The 20150-nt window shown below is 45.6% G+C and overlaps 3 protein-coding genes across 7 annotated transcripts in view; 2 read left to right on the top strand and 1 right to left on the bottom strand.

Moving 5' to 3' along the window:
• Positions 1-553: 553 nt before the first annotated feature.
• lrrc39 (leucine rich repeat containing 39) lies at positions 554-8481 on the top strand. 2 transcript variants are annotated; one of them, XM_076079068.1, is made up of 8 exons: positions 554-1432; positions 5254-5362; positions 5454-5610; positions 5756-5892; positions 5993-6138; positions 6215-6367; positions 6534-6709; positions 8150-8481. In XM_076079068.1, the coding sequence occupies exons 1-7, from the start codon at positions 1314-1316 to the stop codon at positions 6700-6702; spliced, it is 990 nt and encodes a 329-aa protein (XP_075935183.1). In that variant the 5' UTR covers positions 554-1313; the 3' UTR covers positions 6703-6709; positions 8150-8481. The 2 variants fall into 2 exon arrangements, with proteins under 2 accessions (XP_075935183.1, XP_075935184.1); XM_076079069.1 differs by lacking the exon at positions 8150-8481 and having other exon boundaries at positions 6507-6624.
• On the bottom strand, positions 8398-13307 carry trmt13 (tRNA methyltransferase 13). 4 transcript variants are annotated; one of them, XM_076079064.1, is made up of 12 exons: positions 13293-13307; positions 13003-13144; positions 10650-10696; positions 10500-10566; positions 10323-10379; positions 10176-10245; positions 9995-10101; positions 9677-9862; positions 9455-9527; positions 9306-9380; positions 8809-9232; positions 8398-8732 (listed from the first exon to the last, which is right to left on the bottom strand). In XM_076079064.1, exons 2-12 carry the CDS (start codon positions 13102-13104, stop codon positions 8561-8563), a joined length of 1380 nt encoding a protein of 459 aa, XP_075935179.1. In that variant the 5' UTR covers positions 13105-13144; positions 13293-13307; the 3' UTR covers positions 8398-8560. The 4 variants fall into 4 exon arrangements, with proteins under 4 accessions (XP_075935179.1, XP_075935180.1, XP_075935178.1 ...); XM_076079065.1 differs by lacking the exon at positions 13293-13307 and adding an exon at positions 10795-10919 and having other exon boundaries at positions 13003-13095; XM_076079063.1 differs by lacking the exons at positions 13003-13144; positions 13293-13307 and adding exons at positions 10795-10919; positions 11053-12285.
• Positions 13308-13463: 156 nt separating this feature from the next.
• Positions 13464-20150, top strand: part of map1sa (microtubule-associated protein 1Sa) — a 9720-nt gene continuing 3033 nt past the window's right edge. Inside the window, exons 1-5 of the mRNA XM_076079062.1 lie at positions 13464-13602; positions 16421-16522; positions 17162-17244; positions 17516-17656; positions 17763-20150. The exon at positions 17763-20150 is cut by the window's right edge and continues 535 nt beyond it. Of these exons, the coding sequence (XP_075935177.1) occupies positions 13467-13602; positions 16421-16522; positions 17162-17244; positions 17516-17656; positions 17763-20150 (2850 nt within the window). The 5' untranslated portion in view covers positions 13464-13466. The remainder of the gene's footprint in view (positions 13603-16420; positions 16523-17161; positions 17245-17515; positions 17657-17762) is intronic.

Here is a 20150-nt window from a genome sequence, read left to right as displayed (position 1 = left end):
ATACAGCTGGTCCTCTCCAGGTTCTCATGTTACCTGAGGGAGGAGGAGGAACACCTCACCACTACATTCTCTACACTGCTCCTTTAAAACAAAGATTAATTCCATCAAATCAATAAATGATGTGATTTATGAGGTTTTAATTTCAATGTTAATCAGAACTGATTCATGTGTGAAGCAGTAAAATCTGATGCTGTAGTTTAAAACTCAATTTATTAATGAAACAAAGATGAAAAATCAACATGAACTGAATGAACATAAATATAAGCTGTACTTTAAATAGAAGCTATTAAACAGATACACGTGTATTTATTGTTACGGCCTCAACATGAAAACATTCAACAAGTGGAGAGTTTGTGTTTTATTCATAAATAATGACACAACTTAACCAGAGCGATGAGTCTGGTGACCAAACACAAGAAAAGGATGGAGGAAGTCGCCCCCCCCGTCATGTGACCGTATCATTGTGTCAGAGAGGTCATGTGACCTGGAGGCTAAAATTATCCAGCAGATCTGAGGTCAGATTTCAGCTGAAGAGACACAGCATGGAGGACGGCTGCTGAGGACCGACACAATACTTCCAACAGTACTGTTTACCACAACTGTACCACAACTGTGTAGTACAGTTGTGGTCTCTGTGTACTTGTAGTTCAGTTGTAGTACAGTTATAGTACAGCTCTATAGTCTCTGTGTAGTACAGTTGTAGTCTTTGTGTAGTACTACAGTGTGATACAGCTGTTGAAGGCAGCTATGGCTACAGGGATCAGGCTTTTCCTGAAGCTAGCCCTTCTGGACCTCAGACCTGTGGACCTGCTTCTGGAGAGCAGGGTGAGCTGCTGGTTCCATTGAGGCTGCAGTGGCCTCTCTGTAGAGCTCTGAGAAGCTGAGTGTTGGGAAACCAATTATTTATTTAGATGTTGTTCTTGTGCTGGTCGAAGCTGAGTCTATTGTCCAGTCTGACACAATAATACTGACAGTACTACTGTTTACCACAACTGTACTACATGGAGCCTACAGCTGTACTCCAACTGTACCACACAAAGACTACAACTGTGAATGTTGTATTAAATAGCAAATATACTTATATATTATATACATTTTCTTTCTTTCATAAATATACTAAATCATTATTTTTCTAGGTTATATCATACTAATACCAAATAATTTATTTACTTAGAACTGAATCAATGATTTGAAATGGTATGTTTGTGTTTAAAGTCTTTTCTTTTCAACAAACCAACAGGACACTCAGAGGGAGGAAGTGGTCATCCTACCTGTGCGCTGTGACATCACTCGGCTGACAGGAAGTGGTCATCATGGTGGGCGTGGTGAGCTCGGTGAGCTCCATCAAAGCTCTGTGGGAGACGAGGATCAGGAGGGTCCAGGAGGAGGAAGACGAGCAGAAGAGAAAGACCAGAGGCGGGGCCACCGGCAGGTCAGACGTCTGTGTGTTCAGATGAAGCTGGTGACGTGTTGAGCCAATAGCAGCTCTTTAACTTTAACATGGCTGCACATTATTAGTAGTATTATCTCTGCCAGGGAGATTATGAGATTGGCTGTGTGTGAGTGAGTGAGTGTGCACCTCTGTGTCCGTCCACTCATCACAATCAGCTTTATTGTTCATGTGTGCGTGCTCCGGTTACACATTACTCTCATCGTACATACACACACATGAAATATATACAATAAAGAAGAGAAATATAAGAAAAAACAAGGACATTTAACAGCTATATACAATATAAGTATTATATATATATATATATATAAAATACAATAGTGCAGACAGAGGTAGTAGTGCAGTATGACTTATTTATTGTTCATCAGAGTGATGGCAGAAAGAAGCTGTTCCTGTGTCTGGTGGTTTTGGCGTACAGAGCCCTGTAGCTCCTACCAGAGGGGAGGAGTTGAACATCTTGTGTCCAGGGTGTGAGGGGTCTGCAGAGATCTTTCCAGCCCGTTTCCTGACTCTGGAGGTGAACAAGTCCAGGATGGAGGGCAGGCTGGAACCAATGATCCTCTCTGCAGACCTGACAGTCCGTTGCAGTCTGTTCCTGTCCTGTTTGGTGGCCGATCCAAACCACACAGTGATAGAGGAGCAGAGAACAGACTGGATGATGGTGGAGTAGAACAGGATCAGCAGCTCCTGAGGCAGGTTGAACTTCCTGAGCTGGAGCAGGAAGTTCAAACTCTGCTGGGCCTTTTCCTGATGGTGTTGATGTTGGGGGCCCACTTCAGGTCCTGGGAGATTGTGGATCCCAGAAACCTGAAGGTCTCCACAGCAGACACCGTGTTGTTGAGTATGGTGAGGGGGGGCAGTGTTGGGGGGCTCCTCCTGAAGTCCACTGTCATCTCCACAGTGTTGAGCTTGTTGAACACCAGAGGACCAGCTGTTCAACCTCCCATCTGTACGCAGACTCATCACCGTCCCTGATGAGGCCGATGACCGTTGTGTCGTCTGCGAACTTCAGGAGTTTAACAGACGGGTCCTCTAAGGTGCAGTCATTGGTGTAGAGGGAGAAGAGCAGTGGGGAGAGCACACATCCCTGGGGTTCCAGTGCTGATAGTCTGGGTGCTGGATGTGGTGTTTCCCAGCCTCACCTGCTGCGTCCTGTCAGTCAGGAGGTTAGTGATCCACTGACAGGTGGAGGCTGCACAGTGAGCTGGCAGAGTTTGGGTTGGAGTATCTCCGGGATGATGGTGTTGAACGCTGAGCTGAAGTCCACAAACAGAACCCTTGCGTATGTCCCTGGGGAGTCGAGGTGTTGCAGCATGTAGTGCAGTCCCATGCTGACTGCATCATCCACCGACCTGTTTGCACGGTAGGCAAACTGCAGGGGGTCCAGCAGGGGCCCTGTGATGTCCTTCAGGTGGGTCAACACCAGTCTCTCAAAGGATTTCATGACCACAGACGTCAGGGCGACGGGCCTGTAGTCATTTAATCCTGTGATGGAGGGTTTCTTGGGGACCGGGATGATCGTGGAGCGTTTGAAGCAGGAGGGGACTTCACACAGCTCCAGTGATCGGTTGAAGATCTGTGTGAAGATGGGGGCCAGCTGGTCAGCACAGACTTTCAGGCAGGAGGGGGACACACTGTCTGGGCCTGGTGCCTTCCTGATCTTCTGTCTGTGGAAGAGCTGACCCACATCCTCTTCACAGATCCTCAGTGCCGGTGGGGGGTTGGTTGGGAGAGGTGAGGAGGAGGCAGGGGGTGTAGATGGTTGTTTGATGATGATGGGGCAGGTGGGGGGTGTGAGGGTAGGCTTATCAAACCTGCAATAGAAAACATTCAGGTCGTCAGCCAGTCGGTGATTGTCCTCAGTGGGGGGGGGGGGGGGGGGATGGTCTCCTGTAGTTGGTGAGTACTTGCAGACCTCTCCACACTGACGAGGGGTCGTTGACTGAAAACCTTTTCACCAGCTTTTCAGTGTAGCTCCTCTTTGCTACCCTGATCTCCCTCGTCAGTGTGTTTCTGGCCTGGTTGTACAGGATCCTGTCCCCACTTCTGTAGGCCTCCTCCTTAACCCGACGAAGCAGTGAACCAGGTTTATTGTTGAATGTGCAGAAGGTTTTAGTCGGCACACACATGTCCTCACAAAAACTGATGTATGATGTCACAGTGTCAGTGAGCTCATCCTGGTCTGTAGCAGCAGCCTCACAAACACTCCAGTCAGTGCAGACAAAGCAGGACTGTAGCTCCAGCTTTGCCTCGTTGGTCCATCTCCTCACAGTCTTCACCACAGGCTTTGCAGATTTTAGTTTCTGCCTGTAGGTCTGGAGGAGATGAACCAGACAATGATCAGAGAGTCCCAGAGCTGCACGGGGTACTGAGTAGTAGTGGTCCAGTGTATTTTTGTCCCTGGTGCTACACTTAATCTGTTGTCTGTATTTTGGCAGTTCTTTGCTGTGGTTTGTTCTGTTGAAGTCCCCAAGAACAATGAGCAGGGAGTCTGGGTGTTTGTGCTCCATGTTGGTGATCTGCTCAGCCAGGTGTTGAGCGCCTCACTCACACAGGCCTGAGGATGTAAACGCCGACCAGAATGAAATCTGAAATAAAAAGGTTTACAGTCAAGTGACTGTCTATTTTATAATTTAATAATTTTTCTTAAATACACTACATGTATTATAATTTATAAACATATTTTCCCCATTATCTTATGTTCTCATTGCACAGCTCCTGTCTTCCTCAGTTGCTCTGCTTCCAGTGCAGCTTGTTTTAAGTAGAGCTTTTATCCAATCAGATCTCACCTCTGTGTCTCTAGGTAAGAACAGAGGCCCGAGGCCTGCAGACTCACAAGTGCATCCATGTGCACTTTAAGTGAATGGGGACGATATTGTTGATTGTCATAGTGTTCAACCAATCAGATCTTTAGTTTGACATGTTGGGCGTATTCTTTGACGTGTCAGAGCTGCTAGCTGGACTACAAGTACGTCAGCATTACGTGCAGCTCAGTGTCCAGGTGCAGCTCTGCAGTGAGGTGCAGCGTGTGCTGTGATTGGTCAGTGGGCGAGCACGTGACTATTGTCAAACTTAATTTAACATCAGAGCTTAGTCGGAGTAGTGAGAGTTCAAATTGAAAGATATGAAGAAGTTATGACATGTTTAGCATCTTGCTTGGTGTAGATTATTTATTATTTTACCTGCTTTGTTTTTTTAACACTCAATGGCTGAAGGAGGAGAAACAGATTAGTGAGTTGGGATTTAACCGGATTAAACTCTTAGTCAACAAAGAAAGGAGGATGGAGTTTGTCTTTAAGTCAACTGTATTTGTCTTTACATCTAATATCTGAATGGCCCTCCAGTGTGCAGCAGAATGCGTGTTGCTGCTGTTGTTTTCCCGTTAAGCTAGTTAGCGTAGCCTCCCAGAATACGTGCGGTGCCTCAGCTGTTTTTTTTGGTTCCGGGTTCAGAGGTCACAGCCCGTTGTCTCCTACGTGAGTGCAGAAAACATTATATTTCCCACAATTTAAGCTTCTGCATTTTCCAAATGCACTAGTATTATTCAAACGTATTGTTTGTTTCGTAAGCCTCGTACCGAACAGTTTAATACGAATACTTGTATTGTTACACAATAGAAACGAATAATAAGCGTAGCTGTGGCGCCATCATGTGGTTATAAGGTGGTATTTCAGCTGCAGGACAGCAGTGAAGGCCCAGGTATAAAATGCACGGCCCGCCACTGGGTTCAAGTCCTGGTTCAGACTGAGTGTTGGTCTTTCTGATCTGTCATGTCCCATGTGGTTCATGTCCTGGTTCAGACTCAGTGTTGGGGTTTGGGAGGACCGGGCGGTTCTGGCTCAGCTGAAACAGAAGCTGCAGACAGAAGACGGACGGCTCATCCTCCGGATCGAACAGGAGGAGTGGAAGGTAATGTTCCCGACAGGTGAAGTGGACTCTGTGCAACGTGGACTTGATGTTACGTTGTGGTCATATCTTCATTTTGCTCTCCTTCCTCAAGACGTTGCCGGGCTGTCTGGTCCAGCTCAGTCAGGTCCATGAGTGGCAAATCCACCGGACCGGACTGCAGAAGATCCCTCACTTCATCACCAGATTCCAGAATCTTTTAGTTCTAGATCTGTCCCGCAACGGGGTCACAGAGATCCCCAGAGAGATCGGTCAGTACGTCCTCCACTTCTACTAAAGATAAAAAATCATTATTACATTCTTACTGGAACACAGATTTGAGGATTGTAGACCTGTTTCCTGTCCTCTAGTACAGTTCTGTCTCTGTGAACTCTTTTGATCTGGTTCTGGTCTCAGGGAAGCTGACTCGGCTCAGAGAGCTCCTGCTGAGCTACAACAGAATCCAGTTTGTTCCTGAAGAATTGAGCAGCTGTGAGAGTCTGGAGAGACTGGAGCTGGCCATGAACCGGGACCTGAACCAGCTACCAGACCAGGTACTACCTCATTCAGGTTCCAAAGAACCAGGTCCTGTAGACCTGTATTCATGAACCCATTATGATCCAGCTGATCTGAGGTCTGTTCTCTGAACCACAGTTCAGGAACCTGAAGAAGCTGCAGCACCTGGACTTGTCCATGAACGACTTCACCTGCATGCCGGACTGCGTGGTCGGACTGCCGGTGCTCCAGTGGCTCGACATGGGAGGAAACGGACTGCAGCACTTACCTGAAGACATACACAGGTGGGGGAAAGAATGATCTGATGCCCCGCCCCCTTCTGCCATCAGCCAATGAACACTGAGGTCCGTTTGTCCTCAGGATGGAGACACTGCACACTCTGTGGCTGCAGAGGAACCAACTGGAGAAACTTCCAGATAACATCAGCAGCATGAATAGTCTGGACACGCTGGTCCTCAGCAGCAACAGACTCACAGACATCCCCCCACTGATGGAGGACATGTCCAACCTCAGGTCAGTCTGTCTGTCTCTCTGTCTTCAGGTCTGTCTGTCTTCAGGTCCGTCCTCACACACAGAAGCAGATAATATTCATATTTGTAGTATTGGAGATGTTTCCTGTTCATCACAGTTAAAACCATCAATCGTCTCTCAGACTCAGCAGATGTTTCTGTTGAAGCAGGTTTGTGAATTTCCGGGACAACCCTCTGTCTCTGGACGTGAGGCTGTCCTGCAGGAAGACGAAGGCCGAGGACGACGAGGACGACAGAGAGATGTTTGGACGAGAGTTCATGCAGCTTTACATCCAGGAGTCCAGAAAGAGAGCGTCGGCTGTGCTCAACATGCACTGAGTCCACTGTTAGTATCACTTCATGAGCCCTGTTCTTTGTGTCATCTATATATACTAGTGCTGGGCAACTTAACGCGTTATTATCGCGTTAACGCATTCATTCATTAACCCCGACAATTATTTTATCGCGCGTTAACGCAGTTTTAAAAAAAATGCAACACACACCGTTGATGCAGCAAATCACCCAAACAAACAGTGGAGGAAGTCTTCAGACTCCGTTGAACTGTTCCGTGTCGCCCGTATCCTGTGCGCATGGCCGAACTGAGTGCGACAGAATGGCGGATCCGCCCCGGAGTCGACTGCTAACTGGGAAGCTAACAGATGCTACAGAGAAGTGGAGACAAACTGCAGGTTAGTGTTGTGGAAGATGTCGGTCTGAGGAACGTTCTCAAGGTGCGTTCACGTCACGTTTGGTGTGAACGCAGCTTTAGGATCCCAACGAGTGACGTCATGTATGAGCCTCAAGACGCACCGTCACCAGAAGAACACACGAGTTGTGTTTAAGGAGAGGACGACTAAAGCGACGCCGTTACAACGTGCAGCAGCTGCTGCTCTCACTGGAGACTACTGGACATCACTGGGTCACCTTCATCACCTCTGAGTTACAGCATCATAGTGATGAAGAGTAGAGCTGGGTCACCTTCATCACCTCTGAGTTACAGCATCATAGTGATGAAGAGTAGAGCTGCATCACATGCTCTGACTGTCATGAAGACACAACACACACATGTAGATGAAAGGTGTGAAACATGTTCCTGTTGCACAGCAGTGGAACGTTTCACACACAGTCACACACTGAGCACAGATAGTGAAGAGATAGAACTGCTGCTGTGTGAAGAGAACACTGCTGCTAACAACAACCTGATGTGTTTAAAGTGTTTACACACAATGTTATTCACCTTTAGTTCATAGAGCAGCACTTTAAAATAAAAGTGCACAATACACTACTTTATAATTCATTATTGAACTTTGTGCATAACAATGAGGTTAATCACGATTAAACATTGTAATCGTTGCCCAGCACTAATATATATATATGTTTATATAAATATATATATATTATATATATATAATATATATATATAATATATATTATAATCTAACATCAAAACAAAGAAACACAACCAAGAGTTTCCTCTGAGAATCTTTAATTATATCTTTATTGAGATGTTTATCTTTCATGTTTGTTTGAAATGTAGAAAAAGTGTTAAAAGTAAATTATTTACAATCATTCATTTCTAACTTCAACCTTCTTAAATCGTTAACTGTATTGAGTCATTTATCGCAAAAAACAGACTAAAAGCACTGGATCCTACATTTCCCACAATGCACCTGGATGGCATCTCTCATTAGAACCTCAATAAAAATAAATACAACAATAAATATGATTTATAATGTAAATGTATTGATTGTTATTGAAACTGATAACTGACGTGTTTCTGCTTCAGAACCGAACGACGACTCATCAAACTAATGAACACGACTCGGCTGCAGAACCAGTGAAGGAAGAGATTCACATCAAAGACGTGTTCATGTATTTATGGGTTCACTTTCATATTTCTGTTTGTGGATGAAATCTGTTGAATGCTGAAAACACTTAATGTTCTGTTTTTAGATTCCACACAGTAGGTTCTTATTTATGAAGCGTTCTTCATGAAGTTATTATATAAATGTTTAAATCAGCAGACAGACTGAACACAAGTCAAAACATTTTAATACAAAATAATCAAACATTCAAACACATGTTCATGTTAACTCCAAATAAAAATACTTTCGTAGAAACTCAGGTTGAGCTTGTGTGATTTCTGTATCGTCTTTAGTCAGTCAGTATATAGTCGTCTGTAGTCTGTCTCTACGTCTCAGTTTGATGGGACGGCGGTCAGCAGGACGTTCTCCAGAGTCACCTGACTGTTTACGTAACGAGTCAGTTTGCTGTCGAATCCTTTCGTCTTCAGGAAGTCGAGTCTTCCGCCGTCAATCAGACGTTTACAGAGACGACCGACCTGCTCGCGTTCGTCCGCCAACAGAAACCTGCAGAGAAGAAGAACCAGATTCAGATAAAGAGGTTAAACTTCTGCACCGAGGGGGTCAGAGGTCAAATATTTACCCGCTCACAGCGTCCGTCCCCTCCGCCAGGTCGTGCTCTTCCACGTCTCCTCTCTGATTGGTCCCACCCTGAGGTGGACCGTCCCGATTGGTCGGTCTGAGTCCACACGTGGCCCAGCTGGACATCCGACAGAAAGCTGAGAAGTCTGCCGCTCCGAGTCCGTTCTGCAGGAAGAACTGCTGCCCGACGTAATGACGCCACTCACAGCGATGGTGGCAGCACAGAGCCACTGCCAGGCCCAGCACCGGACCAGGACCAGAGTCTGGACCGGGACCAGAGTCTGAACCGGGACCAGAGTCTGAACCAGGACTAGATTCTAGCAGTGCTGCTGCATCAGCTGATTCTGAGGTTTTGAGGCGTTTTGGTGGTGGTTCACCCTCCTCACTGAGTCCTGGTGTTTCCAACAGACATCTCAGAGCCAGATCTGAGACCAGAGACAGACAAGGCCAGCTGAGTTAGCATTCTTTAAACCAATCAGAGGACAGGACTGCTCTCACCTGTCGCTGCTCCACACAGGTGTTTTCCAACTCCAACCAGTGGAAGCCTCCTCTGTCTGAGCAGCTGGACTTTACCTGAAAACATCAGTCAGAAGACTCAAACCAGAACTAAGTTAAATCACCAGACTCTCCAGATGTTAGTCTCTTACTTAAATCCAGATGTTGAATGTCAACCTGCAGCCTCTCAAACTGAACTCCAGTATCCTGATGTTTCCCGTCCACCTGGACCAGAACAGACCAGAACAGACCAGATCAGACCTGATTTACCTCATAAATCATCAATCATTCTACAGGTGTAACGGCTGTATTTGGGGTTAGAACTGGTTTTGGCGCCCTCTGCTGGTCTGCTGGAGTAGTGAGGTTTTTCATGCCTTGAAGCGGGTGCTGCAGCGCTCCACCAGCAGCAGCTGCAGGTCGTCGCAGGTCTGCAGGTGGTCTCGGGTCTTCAGAGCTTCGTGGATCCAGTGAGACAGTTTCCCTCGACCGGCTCCAAACTCCACGAAGCACCGCCCCCTTCCCAGCAGCCCCAGTGCCTCCAGGTGACCTAAGAGAGAGGACTGGACACAGCTGACAGGTGAGAGAAGCTCCACCTCCTCCATGTGCACCTGTATGAACGTGGATCACCTCAGACTCAGAGTCCTGGGTCCTGATCCTGGCTCAGGACTCAGCTGAGTTCTTTTTTTGTGTACCTGCTGCTTCAGGTGTTTGTGGGCGGAGTCTCCGTTCTTTGGGTTGTTGAGTTCCTCCTGGAGGACAGGATGAGACAGAACACTGTCCTCCACATCACACTGCAGTCCTACAACAACAACAACAACAACATGATGATGTCAGAGCTCTCAGGTAACAACACCTGCTTCAGGAGGAACTCACCTGTGACGGCTGTCTTCAGTTTGTCCAGCAGAGACTGTAACTCGGTCCGGCTCCTCTCAGACAGACTCACCTGAACCACCGACAGCAAGATTATTACAATGATGAAGATTAATATTATTATTGTGACTCCTTCAGCTGAGATGTTACCTGATGGAGCGTCTCTCCGTCAGCTGATCCAGAGTTTATGTTCTCCACATAATAAACCTGCAGATTCACATCAAACACTCACTGAGACACAAAACACACCCTGTGTGATACACATATGTGTGTGTGTGTGTGTGTGTGTATATATATATAGTAGTAATGATAATAATAATAACTCACAGGCTTTTCTTTCTCTCTGGAGTTACATTTCTTCAGATGTTTCTCGAGTTTGTTTTCACTCACGGTGCTGAAGAGTCAAACAAACAGGAAGTCACTCACAAACAGGAAGTCACTCACAATATAATGTATACTCTATATTACTATACTCACTGTTTAGGGTCCAGAGGACACGGAATCCTCCTGCTGCCTCCTTCCTCCTGAAACAGGAAGTACAGAAAGTACATAAAATACATGAAGTACATGAAGTAGTGGTAGTACTTGTAATGTGAGGTTATTGATTATTGATCAGACATACTGTTGAACCAACAGGATAATAACTCAGTGGCGGGCCGTGTGTTGTATAGCTGGGCCTTCTGTGCTGTCCTACTCCAGGTGAACCACCTCCTAATAACCTCATGATGACGCATCAATCCAGCAGAGCTGCAGTGGATCCACGCATTCCACCACACAAGAGCACGAGCCATTCAAATATTATTCATAAAAACCACACGATAGACAGATGAACAGTAGAAACGTGACTGCAGATGTAAAAAAACAAACGCAGTTAATTTACCAAAGGCTGTTCACTTAAAGACAAAGTCCATCCTCCTTTCTTTGTTAAAGAGTTTAATCCCACGGCTGTACGGTACATCGTTTCAGTTCCAGTAAGAATGCTTCTCGATTCATGGACGCCAGTGATGACAGTCGAGCCTCCCCAGTTGTATTTCGCCGGTCTGCTGTGGGGCCGGGATCCCTCCTCTGCCAGTCCGCACGCCGGGCCGCGGTTGTGGAGCTGTTTCCCTGCGAATGTGTTTGTTGATCTGTAGATCCACTCAAGTCTCTCCAAAAGTTTCAAAAGCACCGTAGCTAGTGTCCTGCCGTGCTATGGTGTCCTCAGGTTAGCGTAGCATAGCGTAGCGTAGCTCCAAACACCAAGACGCTCAGTTAAAATGAAACACATTCAGACATAACATGTGCAACGCTTCTCCGACGCTGTCAGCAAGAAACACCGTTCGTACAAATCCTTTTCCTGGCTGAGTCAGGCTGCCAGCTGAGGTTGACTGACCATTTCTTACGATGTCCAGCTTTTCCTGAAATGTCTTTCTTGAGAAAGGCGTTGTCAGTAACTCCGCCACTAAATCTGTTTCTCCTCCTTATTCAGCATTGAGTGATAAAAAAAACAAAGCAGGTAAAAAAATAAATAAACTACACCAAGCAAACCCCTAAACATTTTATAATTTCTTCCATATCTTTCAATTTGAACTCTCACTCCTCCGACTAAGCTCTGATGTTAAGTTAAGTTTGACAATAGTCACGTACTCGCCCACTGACCAATCACAGCACACGCTGCACCTCACTGCAGAGCTGCACCTGGACACTGAGCTGCACGTATAGTCCAGCTAGCAGCTCTGACACGTCAAAGAATACGCCCAACATGTCAAACTAAAGATCTGATTGGTTGAACACTATGACAATCAACAATATCATCCCCATTCACTTAAACTGCACATGGATTCACTTGTGAGTCTGCAGGCCTCAGGCCTCTGTTCTTACCTAGAGACACAGAGGTGAGATCTGATTGGATAAAAGCTCTACTTAAAACAAGCTGCACTGGAAGCAGAGCAACTGAGGAAGACAGTAGCTGTGCAATGAGAACATAAGATAATGGGGAAAATATTTATATAAATTATAATACATGTAGTGTATTTAAGAACAATTATTAAATTATAAAATAGATATAACTTTGTGATTGTGTTTCGGCCAGCAGAGAAGGCCTTGCAGGCCCTGACGGACCACCACTGGGTTAATATATAAATAAACTTTATTAAACGTGTTTAATAAAGTTTATCTAACAGAAGTTATTGATATTTATAAATAAAGAAGCTTTAACAACCACAGACAGATTATATAATATTCATATTTATGATAAATATTCTAACAGCTTGACTCATTTTAAATGTAAGTCTTTACAAGAATAAAGATTTATTATGGCGGGAAAATAATATATTAAATTCGGATTCTATCACAACTTTTAACCAAATATTTAAAAAAAACGCTTTTGTGGACAGAAGCATAGAAGAAGAATAAAAAGTAAAGACTGAGTTTTATTAAACATCAGGTCAGTTCAGCTTCACCACGAGGAAGAGGAAGATAACTCTTCATCAAAACTCCAGGAGGATAACCGAAGTTGTTTTACTTTGAAAAACCTGTTTTTGTCTCTAAACTGTTGAACTAACAAAGTTTAAACTTCAGACTCACTGATCAGCTGTTCTGTTATTACCACGTTGTCTGTGTCCCTGAACTCACCACGGTCTCTGTTATTACCACGTTATCTGTGTCCCTGAACTCACCAGGGTCTCTGTTATTACCACGTTATCTGTGTCCCTGAACTCACCACGGTCTCTGTTATTACCACGTTATCTGTGTCCCTGAACTCACCACGGTCTCTGTTATCACGTTGTCTGGGTACCTGAACTCATCATGGTCTCTGTTATTACCACGTTGTCTTTGTCCCCGAACTCACCATGGTCGCGTGCTCTCCACAGAACATTTTTCCTCTCGCGACGATCATTTTACAGAAACGTTTCTTTTTCTCCACGAAGAAGCCACATCTGACGTCCGCCATGTTGGATGACGCTCCACGCTGCGTTCATGTACTGAGCCAACTGTAGGAAATACCACGGAGAAACTGTTGATCCTCCGTATTTATTTAAACAAATTAATATATGAATTGTGTAAAAAATAATCCGCTTTACAAAACAACGTGGATATCACAGAATACATGCTGACATATATTTAAACATATTTTATTACATATTATTGTGGTGTGTATGAAGGTATATTTCTCCTCAGCAGCACGTGAACGCTGCTCAGTTCTTCTCTCTGATTGGTCGACCTCTATGCCAATTAAAAACATTTTCCCGCCTCTTGTGTACCAGCGGGGTGGGGCTTGTGTTTGGGTGACGTCATTAGTGGACGGTCCAAACCATGATGGCGGCAGCAGCAGCAACAGCAGCAGCGGAGGAGCGGAGCGGCGGTCCCGGTTCTTCTCCCAGTTACTCGGTGCTCGTAGTGGTCGGCTCGCTGCGGCCCGCTGGTCTACTGGAGCGGCAGATAGACTCCGGTGAGTTCTGGTAAAGTTACCCGTTACCGGAGATGGTAACGTGAACACAGGGCCGGAAGTCAGTGGGGCCCTTCACAGTAAGATAACTTGGGTCTAACTTTGTTAACCCTATAAAAGTGGCTCCCTGTTCGGTTTCACTCCACACCGTGAACTAAACGTCCGTGCAGGTTATTGTCTCTTGTCGGTCACATTTAAACCGGTAAAAATAAAACCTTGAACCATTTATCGGGATTAAAAAGACGAGTTTTGCTAAGCATGCTAACCAAGTAGCATGCTAACGTAGCTAGCTGCTGTTCTCTAGTTTAAAGTCAGACTGTTTTCATTCAGAGGGACATTTATCATATTTATTATTAAACACGATGTTACACGAGGACACGTATTATATATTATTATAATGTGTTTATTTTAATAAGCTCTTGTCAGGTTAGGATGAGTAGATGTTTAACATCCGGATGTGTTTGAGACATAATTTACAGAAAACGTGAGTCCATTTTTTTCCTTTAAAATACAATTTGTATTTTCCTTTTTTAAAATCGTAATCACTTAATAATACAGTCAGAAGTTGCACCATTGTTCAATTCTGAGGAGGCGTTTATTTTGAAAATCCCCTCTCACCGGATGTTTAGTATTTTGTCAAGCTTGACTGTTAACGGTCCAAACACAGAAACTTTAATAAACATTTGATTTGATCCGCTTCACATTCATTTACTCATAAAACTGATCGACTGATAATCAATAAGTCACCAGTTTAAATAAAGCTGATTCACATGGAGCAGTTTATCTAGTGTAGCTAACCAGTAGAACTATCACACTGGTCTAGTTTACTGATGATCACTAATCAATGATCACAACTATTGATCAGCAGAACAAACTAGAAGTTTAGACCAGAGTCTTATTAAAAATCTGTATGATCAAACTAAAGATGTAAACTTATGTCAGTCCATCAGGAACAGTAGAACCTCAGTAGAATATAACACCTTCTGTTTACTGTTAGTCATGTGTTCTACATGTGTTCTACATGTGCTAATCATGTGTTCTACATGTGCTAATCATGTGTTCCACATGTGCTAATCATGTGTTCTACATTACATTACAGTCATTTAGCAGACACTTTCATCCAAAGAGACTTACAATAAGTGTATTCAACATAATCTCCTTTAAACAAGCATCTAAGAGCATAAACCAGAGCAGAAGTACAGAAACAAACTAATATGAATACAATACCTGCTGAGTGGGAGAAAAGTTGTATTCATCTGAACCTGAAAGTTCAAGTTGTGTTCTTGAATATTGAAAAATACAGCAATGTATTCAAAATAAAAGTAAGTGAATGAAAAGTTTTTTTGGGTTGAATATAATTTTGATTCAGTTCTGGAATTTTTTTGAATACATTTTTTTTTTCACTTTCATATATATATTTCGATATTTGAGGTCTTATATTTTTCAGTTTCAAACTTTTTTTTTTTTTCGGTTTCAGGTCGTTTTTTTCAGTTCAGACTTTTGACCCTGATCTAGCGTGGGGGGGCGTGGCATCAGCTGGGAGGGGCGTGGCATCATGAGTGACAGCATAACAAAGAAGGCTGAGGACTTCCTCAACCACGTTGCCTTCAGATAACGTGGGCACCGCGAGAATTATGATTCAACACTTTCTATACACCATATTCAGTGATTGGAAGTAAAAAAAATTACGCTGTTTCAGCCTCTACTTGACACCAATCACAGTAAAAGAGCAATAAACTATGCCATATTGGGCCGTTCAACTACCACACTTTAATATCTGACGTTTCACACTTCCACAGTGAACGCAGCGTAGTGTCCTTGCGATGGCGTCCGCGAGAAAGGGCTCAAGATGTGTAAGCGGCAGCTAGTAGAGGCACTTCCTGTTGCAAGCTCCGCTGCTGCGGGAAGTTGTGCCACTGTGTGGGAGAGGTGCTGCGGCGGTTTAGCCTTTATTTGACAATATGTGACAAAGCATTAAGGTCCTTGAAGGTATGACTGTTGGTAGTTGTAATTGGTTTAGTAAAAAAATGCCGAATTGTAATAGTATGGCTACTCGTTTTTATTAAACTAAGCTAAAGTAGGCTAACATCAGTTAACACTTGTTGCCATGGCAACTACACCAGCAGACTAAACTGGTGGATGAGCGGCTATGCTAACGAAGACACGCGTCATTGACCCATTTGATGAGCGGCTATGCTAACGAAGACAAGCGTCATTGACCCATTTGATGAATGGCTATGCTATGCTAACGAAGACAAGTGTCATTGACCCATTTAGCCACAAGAGGGAGTTTACCTTTAGGTGAGCACTTCTGTGAGGAGTAAACTAATGCAGGGCACATATGTGTTCTGCATGAACACGTGTTTTTAGCTCTTCATCTGTCAGGCTATGGTCAGGCTTTAGTGGTTTGTGTTGATGTTCAGCTGGTTTTCTTCCTGCTGGTGTAATGTTCTGTGTGACACACAAAGAGGAAGTGGTGTTACTAAATATCTTCAGCTTCCTGTTTGCCGAGGAAGGAGGAAATGGTTTATCTGACAGAGGAAGGAGGAACCACAGAGGGACTAACTCTTCAGACCAATAGACCAGTTCAAACCAGTCTGCTGCTGGTTGAACATGATGAATAATGCAGCCTGGAGACATCCCATAATACGGTGACAGGTTGTGTTGATTATTACTCAAACAGATGTCAGTGAACACAACACACGAGATGCATTCAGGGCCCAATGAGACATTTAGATTATGAATGATACGTGTGTGTGTGCATGTGTGTACTGATACCTGTTGGTGTGTGTACTTATACCTGTCTATGTGTGTACTTCAGGTGTGCGCTGCTGGCCTGTAAACCTGGACGTCTCTGTTCTGGACCAGCAGCTGAAACTCTTCGTGTCGAGACACTCGGCCTTCCTGTCGCAGGATGTCCCAGGTGAGGAGAAGCACACCTGTTAGTGTTGTGTGTCTGAAGGACTCTTTAAGACCCGAGTACCTGGTTCAGCAGATATTAAAGGATGAACGTGTCCTCTGGGCTCCTAAAACTCCCACAATCCTTTGAGCTCATTGTATCTAGTTTATATTCATGTGAAAACATCTCCTTCATACTACTGGATTTATTCACGTTCATCACCAAAAGTGTGTGTGTGTGTGTGTGTGTGTGTGTGTGTGTGTGTGTGTGTGTGTGTGTGTGTGTGTGTGTGTGTGTGTGTGTGTGTGTGTGTGTGTGTGTGTGTGTGTGTGTGTGTGTGTGTGTGTGTGTGTGTGTGAGTGTGAGACCTCAAAAAGAGTGTGTAGTGTGACCTCAAAAAGAGTGTGTAGTGTGACCTCAAAAAGAGTGTGTAGTGTGACGAATAACATCCGAGCCGAACAGATCCTGGTCCTCTGCTCTTAGGAGACCCATAGGTCTGGGGGGGTGTCCAGTGAAGATGCTGCTCTGTAGAGGATGTTCAGGCTTTATTTTATTTCCAGATGTTAGTTTGTGCTCCTTCTCTTTGTGGTTGATTGTGGCTCAACTAGCTGCTAGGTTAGCTGCTAGCATACTGTGACCTGACGTTTTCTGTTCGTCCTGCAGGACAGAGGACTCTGCAGCACCGCGGAGACGTTCTGGACACTCGGGTTGTTGTGAATCCAGCTCATGACTTCGTCTGCTCCGAGGTGAATAAAAGTGTTTCATTAAACCCTGAACAGTGAGTCTGGTTCATCATGTGTGGACCTGATCCAGATCATCTCTGTTCAGGGAACCACGTTAACATTAACGCGGGTCCGGAGAAGAGTCAGTGGGATGATGTTCAGTAAACATACATTACATAGTGAATCGGCAGGAGGAGAGCTAGTTAACGTTAGCTGTTAGCACAGTCCTGCTTGGCTAAATACAAAAGTACACTTTGTTTTCCTCATGTGTTTCCTGTGTGTGTGTTATGTTCAGGTGCGGCGGCTCGTCTGTGATCCGTCTCCTCACAAACTTCTGGTTCTGGCCGGTCAGTGTTTGGAAGAGTCCGGAGACATCGTGTTCCAGAGAGGCTGCTTCTCTCTCAGAGACCTGATCCACGTCTTTGAGGACGAGGAGGTCAGTGTGTGTGTGATGTTGACTAGAAAGGCTCCTTTATTAAAGTTCATTATTGATCATGAGCATCGATGTGATCGGTCCTGATGGTCTCTGTCTCTGTTTGAAGGTTGGACAGATGTTGAGTTCTACAGACCCGGTGATGAATGCCTGCCTCACCCTCAGCTGTCCAGATGTTGGTCTTTGGAAGAACTCTGAGTTAGAGAAACACAACCTGCAGGACTACATCCAGATCAACCTGCCCCCCGTCCTACCAGAGATGGAGGGTCTGCAGGAGTTCACGGAGTACCTGTCCGAGTCTCTGGAGCCCGAGTCCCTCTTCGACCTCCTGGAGCCCCCGAGCACCGTGGGCTTCCTGAAGCTCTCTCGGCCGTGCTGCTACATCTTCCCCGGAGGGAGGGGGGACTCGGCCTTCTTTGCCGTTAACGGTTTTAACGTCCTGGTGAACGGTGGCTCAGATACCCGCTCCTGCTTCTGGAAACTGGTTCGGCACCTGGACAGAATCGACTCAGTGCTCCTAACTCACGTCGGTGTGGACAATCTCCCCGGGCTGAACAGTCTGCTGCTGAGGAAGGTAGCGGAGCAGGAGGAAGAGTCTGCTGGATCTCAGACTGAGGAGGACCGGGTGAAAAACCTCATCTCCCCTGAGATCGGGGTGGTGTTCCTCAATGTTCCCCACAGGTTGAAGTCCTTACAAGGAGATCCAGGAGAGCTGCGGAGTTGTGACCAGGTGGCGCTCACTCTGCAGAATTTACAAAGACTCTCCATCAAACCTGAACCTCTCAGCCGGTCTAACGGACCCAGTATAGAACCAGTTATCTTGTTTCAAAAGATGGGAGTGGGCCGCCTGGAGCTGTACCCACTGAATCCAGTCACTGGGAGCAAAAACCTCGAAGCTTTAATGCAGATTTGGCCAAATAACGGATCCGATGTTAAGGGCTCAGATCTTCCTCTACCGTGCCTTGTTTCCATCTGTGCTTTGCTGGTCTGGCATCCTTCCAGTCCTCAGGAAAGAATCGTCCGTGTCCTCTTCCCAGGGTGCACGCCGCAGACCAAAATTCTGGAAGGACTTGAAAAACTCAAACATCTGGATTTCCTCAAACATCCGGTTGTGTGTTTGAAGGACCTAGAAACATCCAAACCTGAGAAACAACCAAAACGAGCAGAGAGTCGGGAAAGCCTTAAGTCCCAGTCTAAGGACTTCAGACCCAGTAGTGCCTTGCAGAAAGACAAGCTCGCACGAGTGGATGTCAGAAAACAGGAGGTGAAAACGATGCCAAAGGCAGCAGGTGACACCACACCTAAAGAAAAGAAAGATGGGGAAGAAAAGCCCAAACTCAAGGACCCAGATGCTAAATCAAAGCCACCGAAACCGACTGAAAAGCTTGTTCCAAAGAAAGATGTGTCAAAAGAAGAGAAAAAGGAAGTGAAAAAGAAAGATAAGAAGGTCACCGCTGCTGTCGTCAAGAAAGAGAGTGGCGAGAAAAAGAAAGAACCTTTAAGTACAAAAGCAAAGAAAGACATCAAACCTGAACCAAAGAAAGACAGACAGAAGGATGTGAAAACCACCAGACCTGTTAGAGAAGCAAAGAAAGCAACAAGTGGAGCTTCAAGTACAGAAGTAAAGAAAGCTTTTGGAAAGAGTCTAAAAAAGGAAGGGACTCTTCCAAAGAAAGACACTTCCTCTTTAGGGACAAAAGGTAAACCAGGTTCAAAAGAGCAGGAAAACCAGAAGGAGGCGGATCGCTCAAAGGTGTCCACACCTGAGGACATGACGGCTGACTTTGAAAGACTTCGATTGGAGGACAACAATGGGAACAACTCAAATGGGAACCAGACCTCGACAGTAGAGAGTCCAGAGACGTTTCGCTGTGTGGAGACGGGCCAGGTCTCCAATGCAAACTCTGCCTCTCACTTTGCAGGACGTACGGCTTCCCATCGGTTCCTTGAAGAAGATGTTCTGTGTGTAGGTGACGACGGCGTCCTCGGGATGAGAGGATCCAGTCTGGGCTTTGAGGACAACAGGACCTCCGACCTGAGCTCCCTCAGGGAAGGTCTGGAAACCTCCACGTCCTCTCAGGATAGACAGTCGGGTCTTTTGACGCTCAGTCCTTTCAAAGACATTATGCCGGACTCCACCGAGACCTCCATGCCAGCTGAGGTGGGCTCTCCTCACTCTACAGAAGTTGATGAATCCCTGTCGGTTTCTTTGGAGCAAGCGCTGTCACCCAAAGGCCCCGTGGGAGACGGCGTCTACTCTAACGGACATGCTGCAGACTCAGACACAGGGATGGCCTTACCTCTGGGATCAAACCTTAATGGGCTTAGTGGATCAGAGGATCACATCCACGGGATGTCAGACCTCATCTCAGACGTTCCACATGACGTCGATCTCTGCTTAGTGTCGCCTTGTGAGTTCCAGCACCCCAAGACTCCAGACAACCATCAGCAGCATGTGAGCCCGGGCCTTGCCGCCGACTCCCCCGACCGCTCTGAC

This window comes from Anarhichas minor, unplaced genomic scaffold, assembly GCF_050575085.1.
Source record: "Anarhichas minor isolate MPS153535 unplaced genomic scaffold, ASM5057508v1 ptg000070l, whole genome shotgun sequence".
Classification (NCBI taxonomy): Eukaryota; Metazoa; Chordata; class Actinopteri; order Perciformes; family Anarhichadidae; genus Anarhichas; species Anarhichas minor.
Note: the sequence above shows the minus strand (reverse complement) of the source record. Positions and strands in the feature narration are given on the sequence as shown.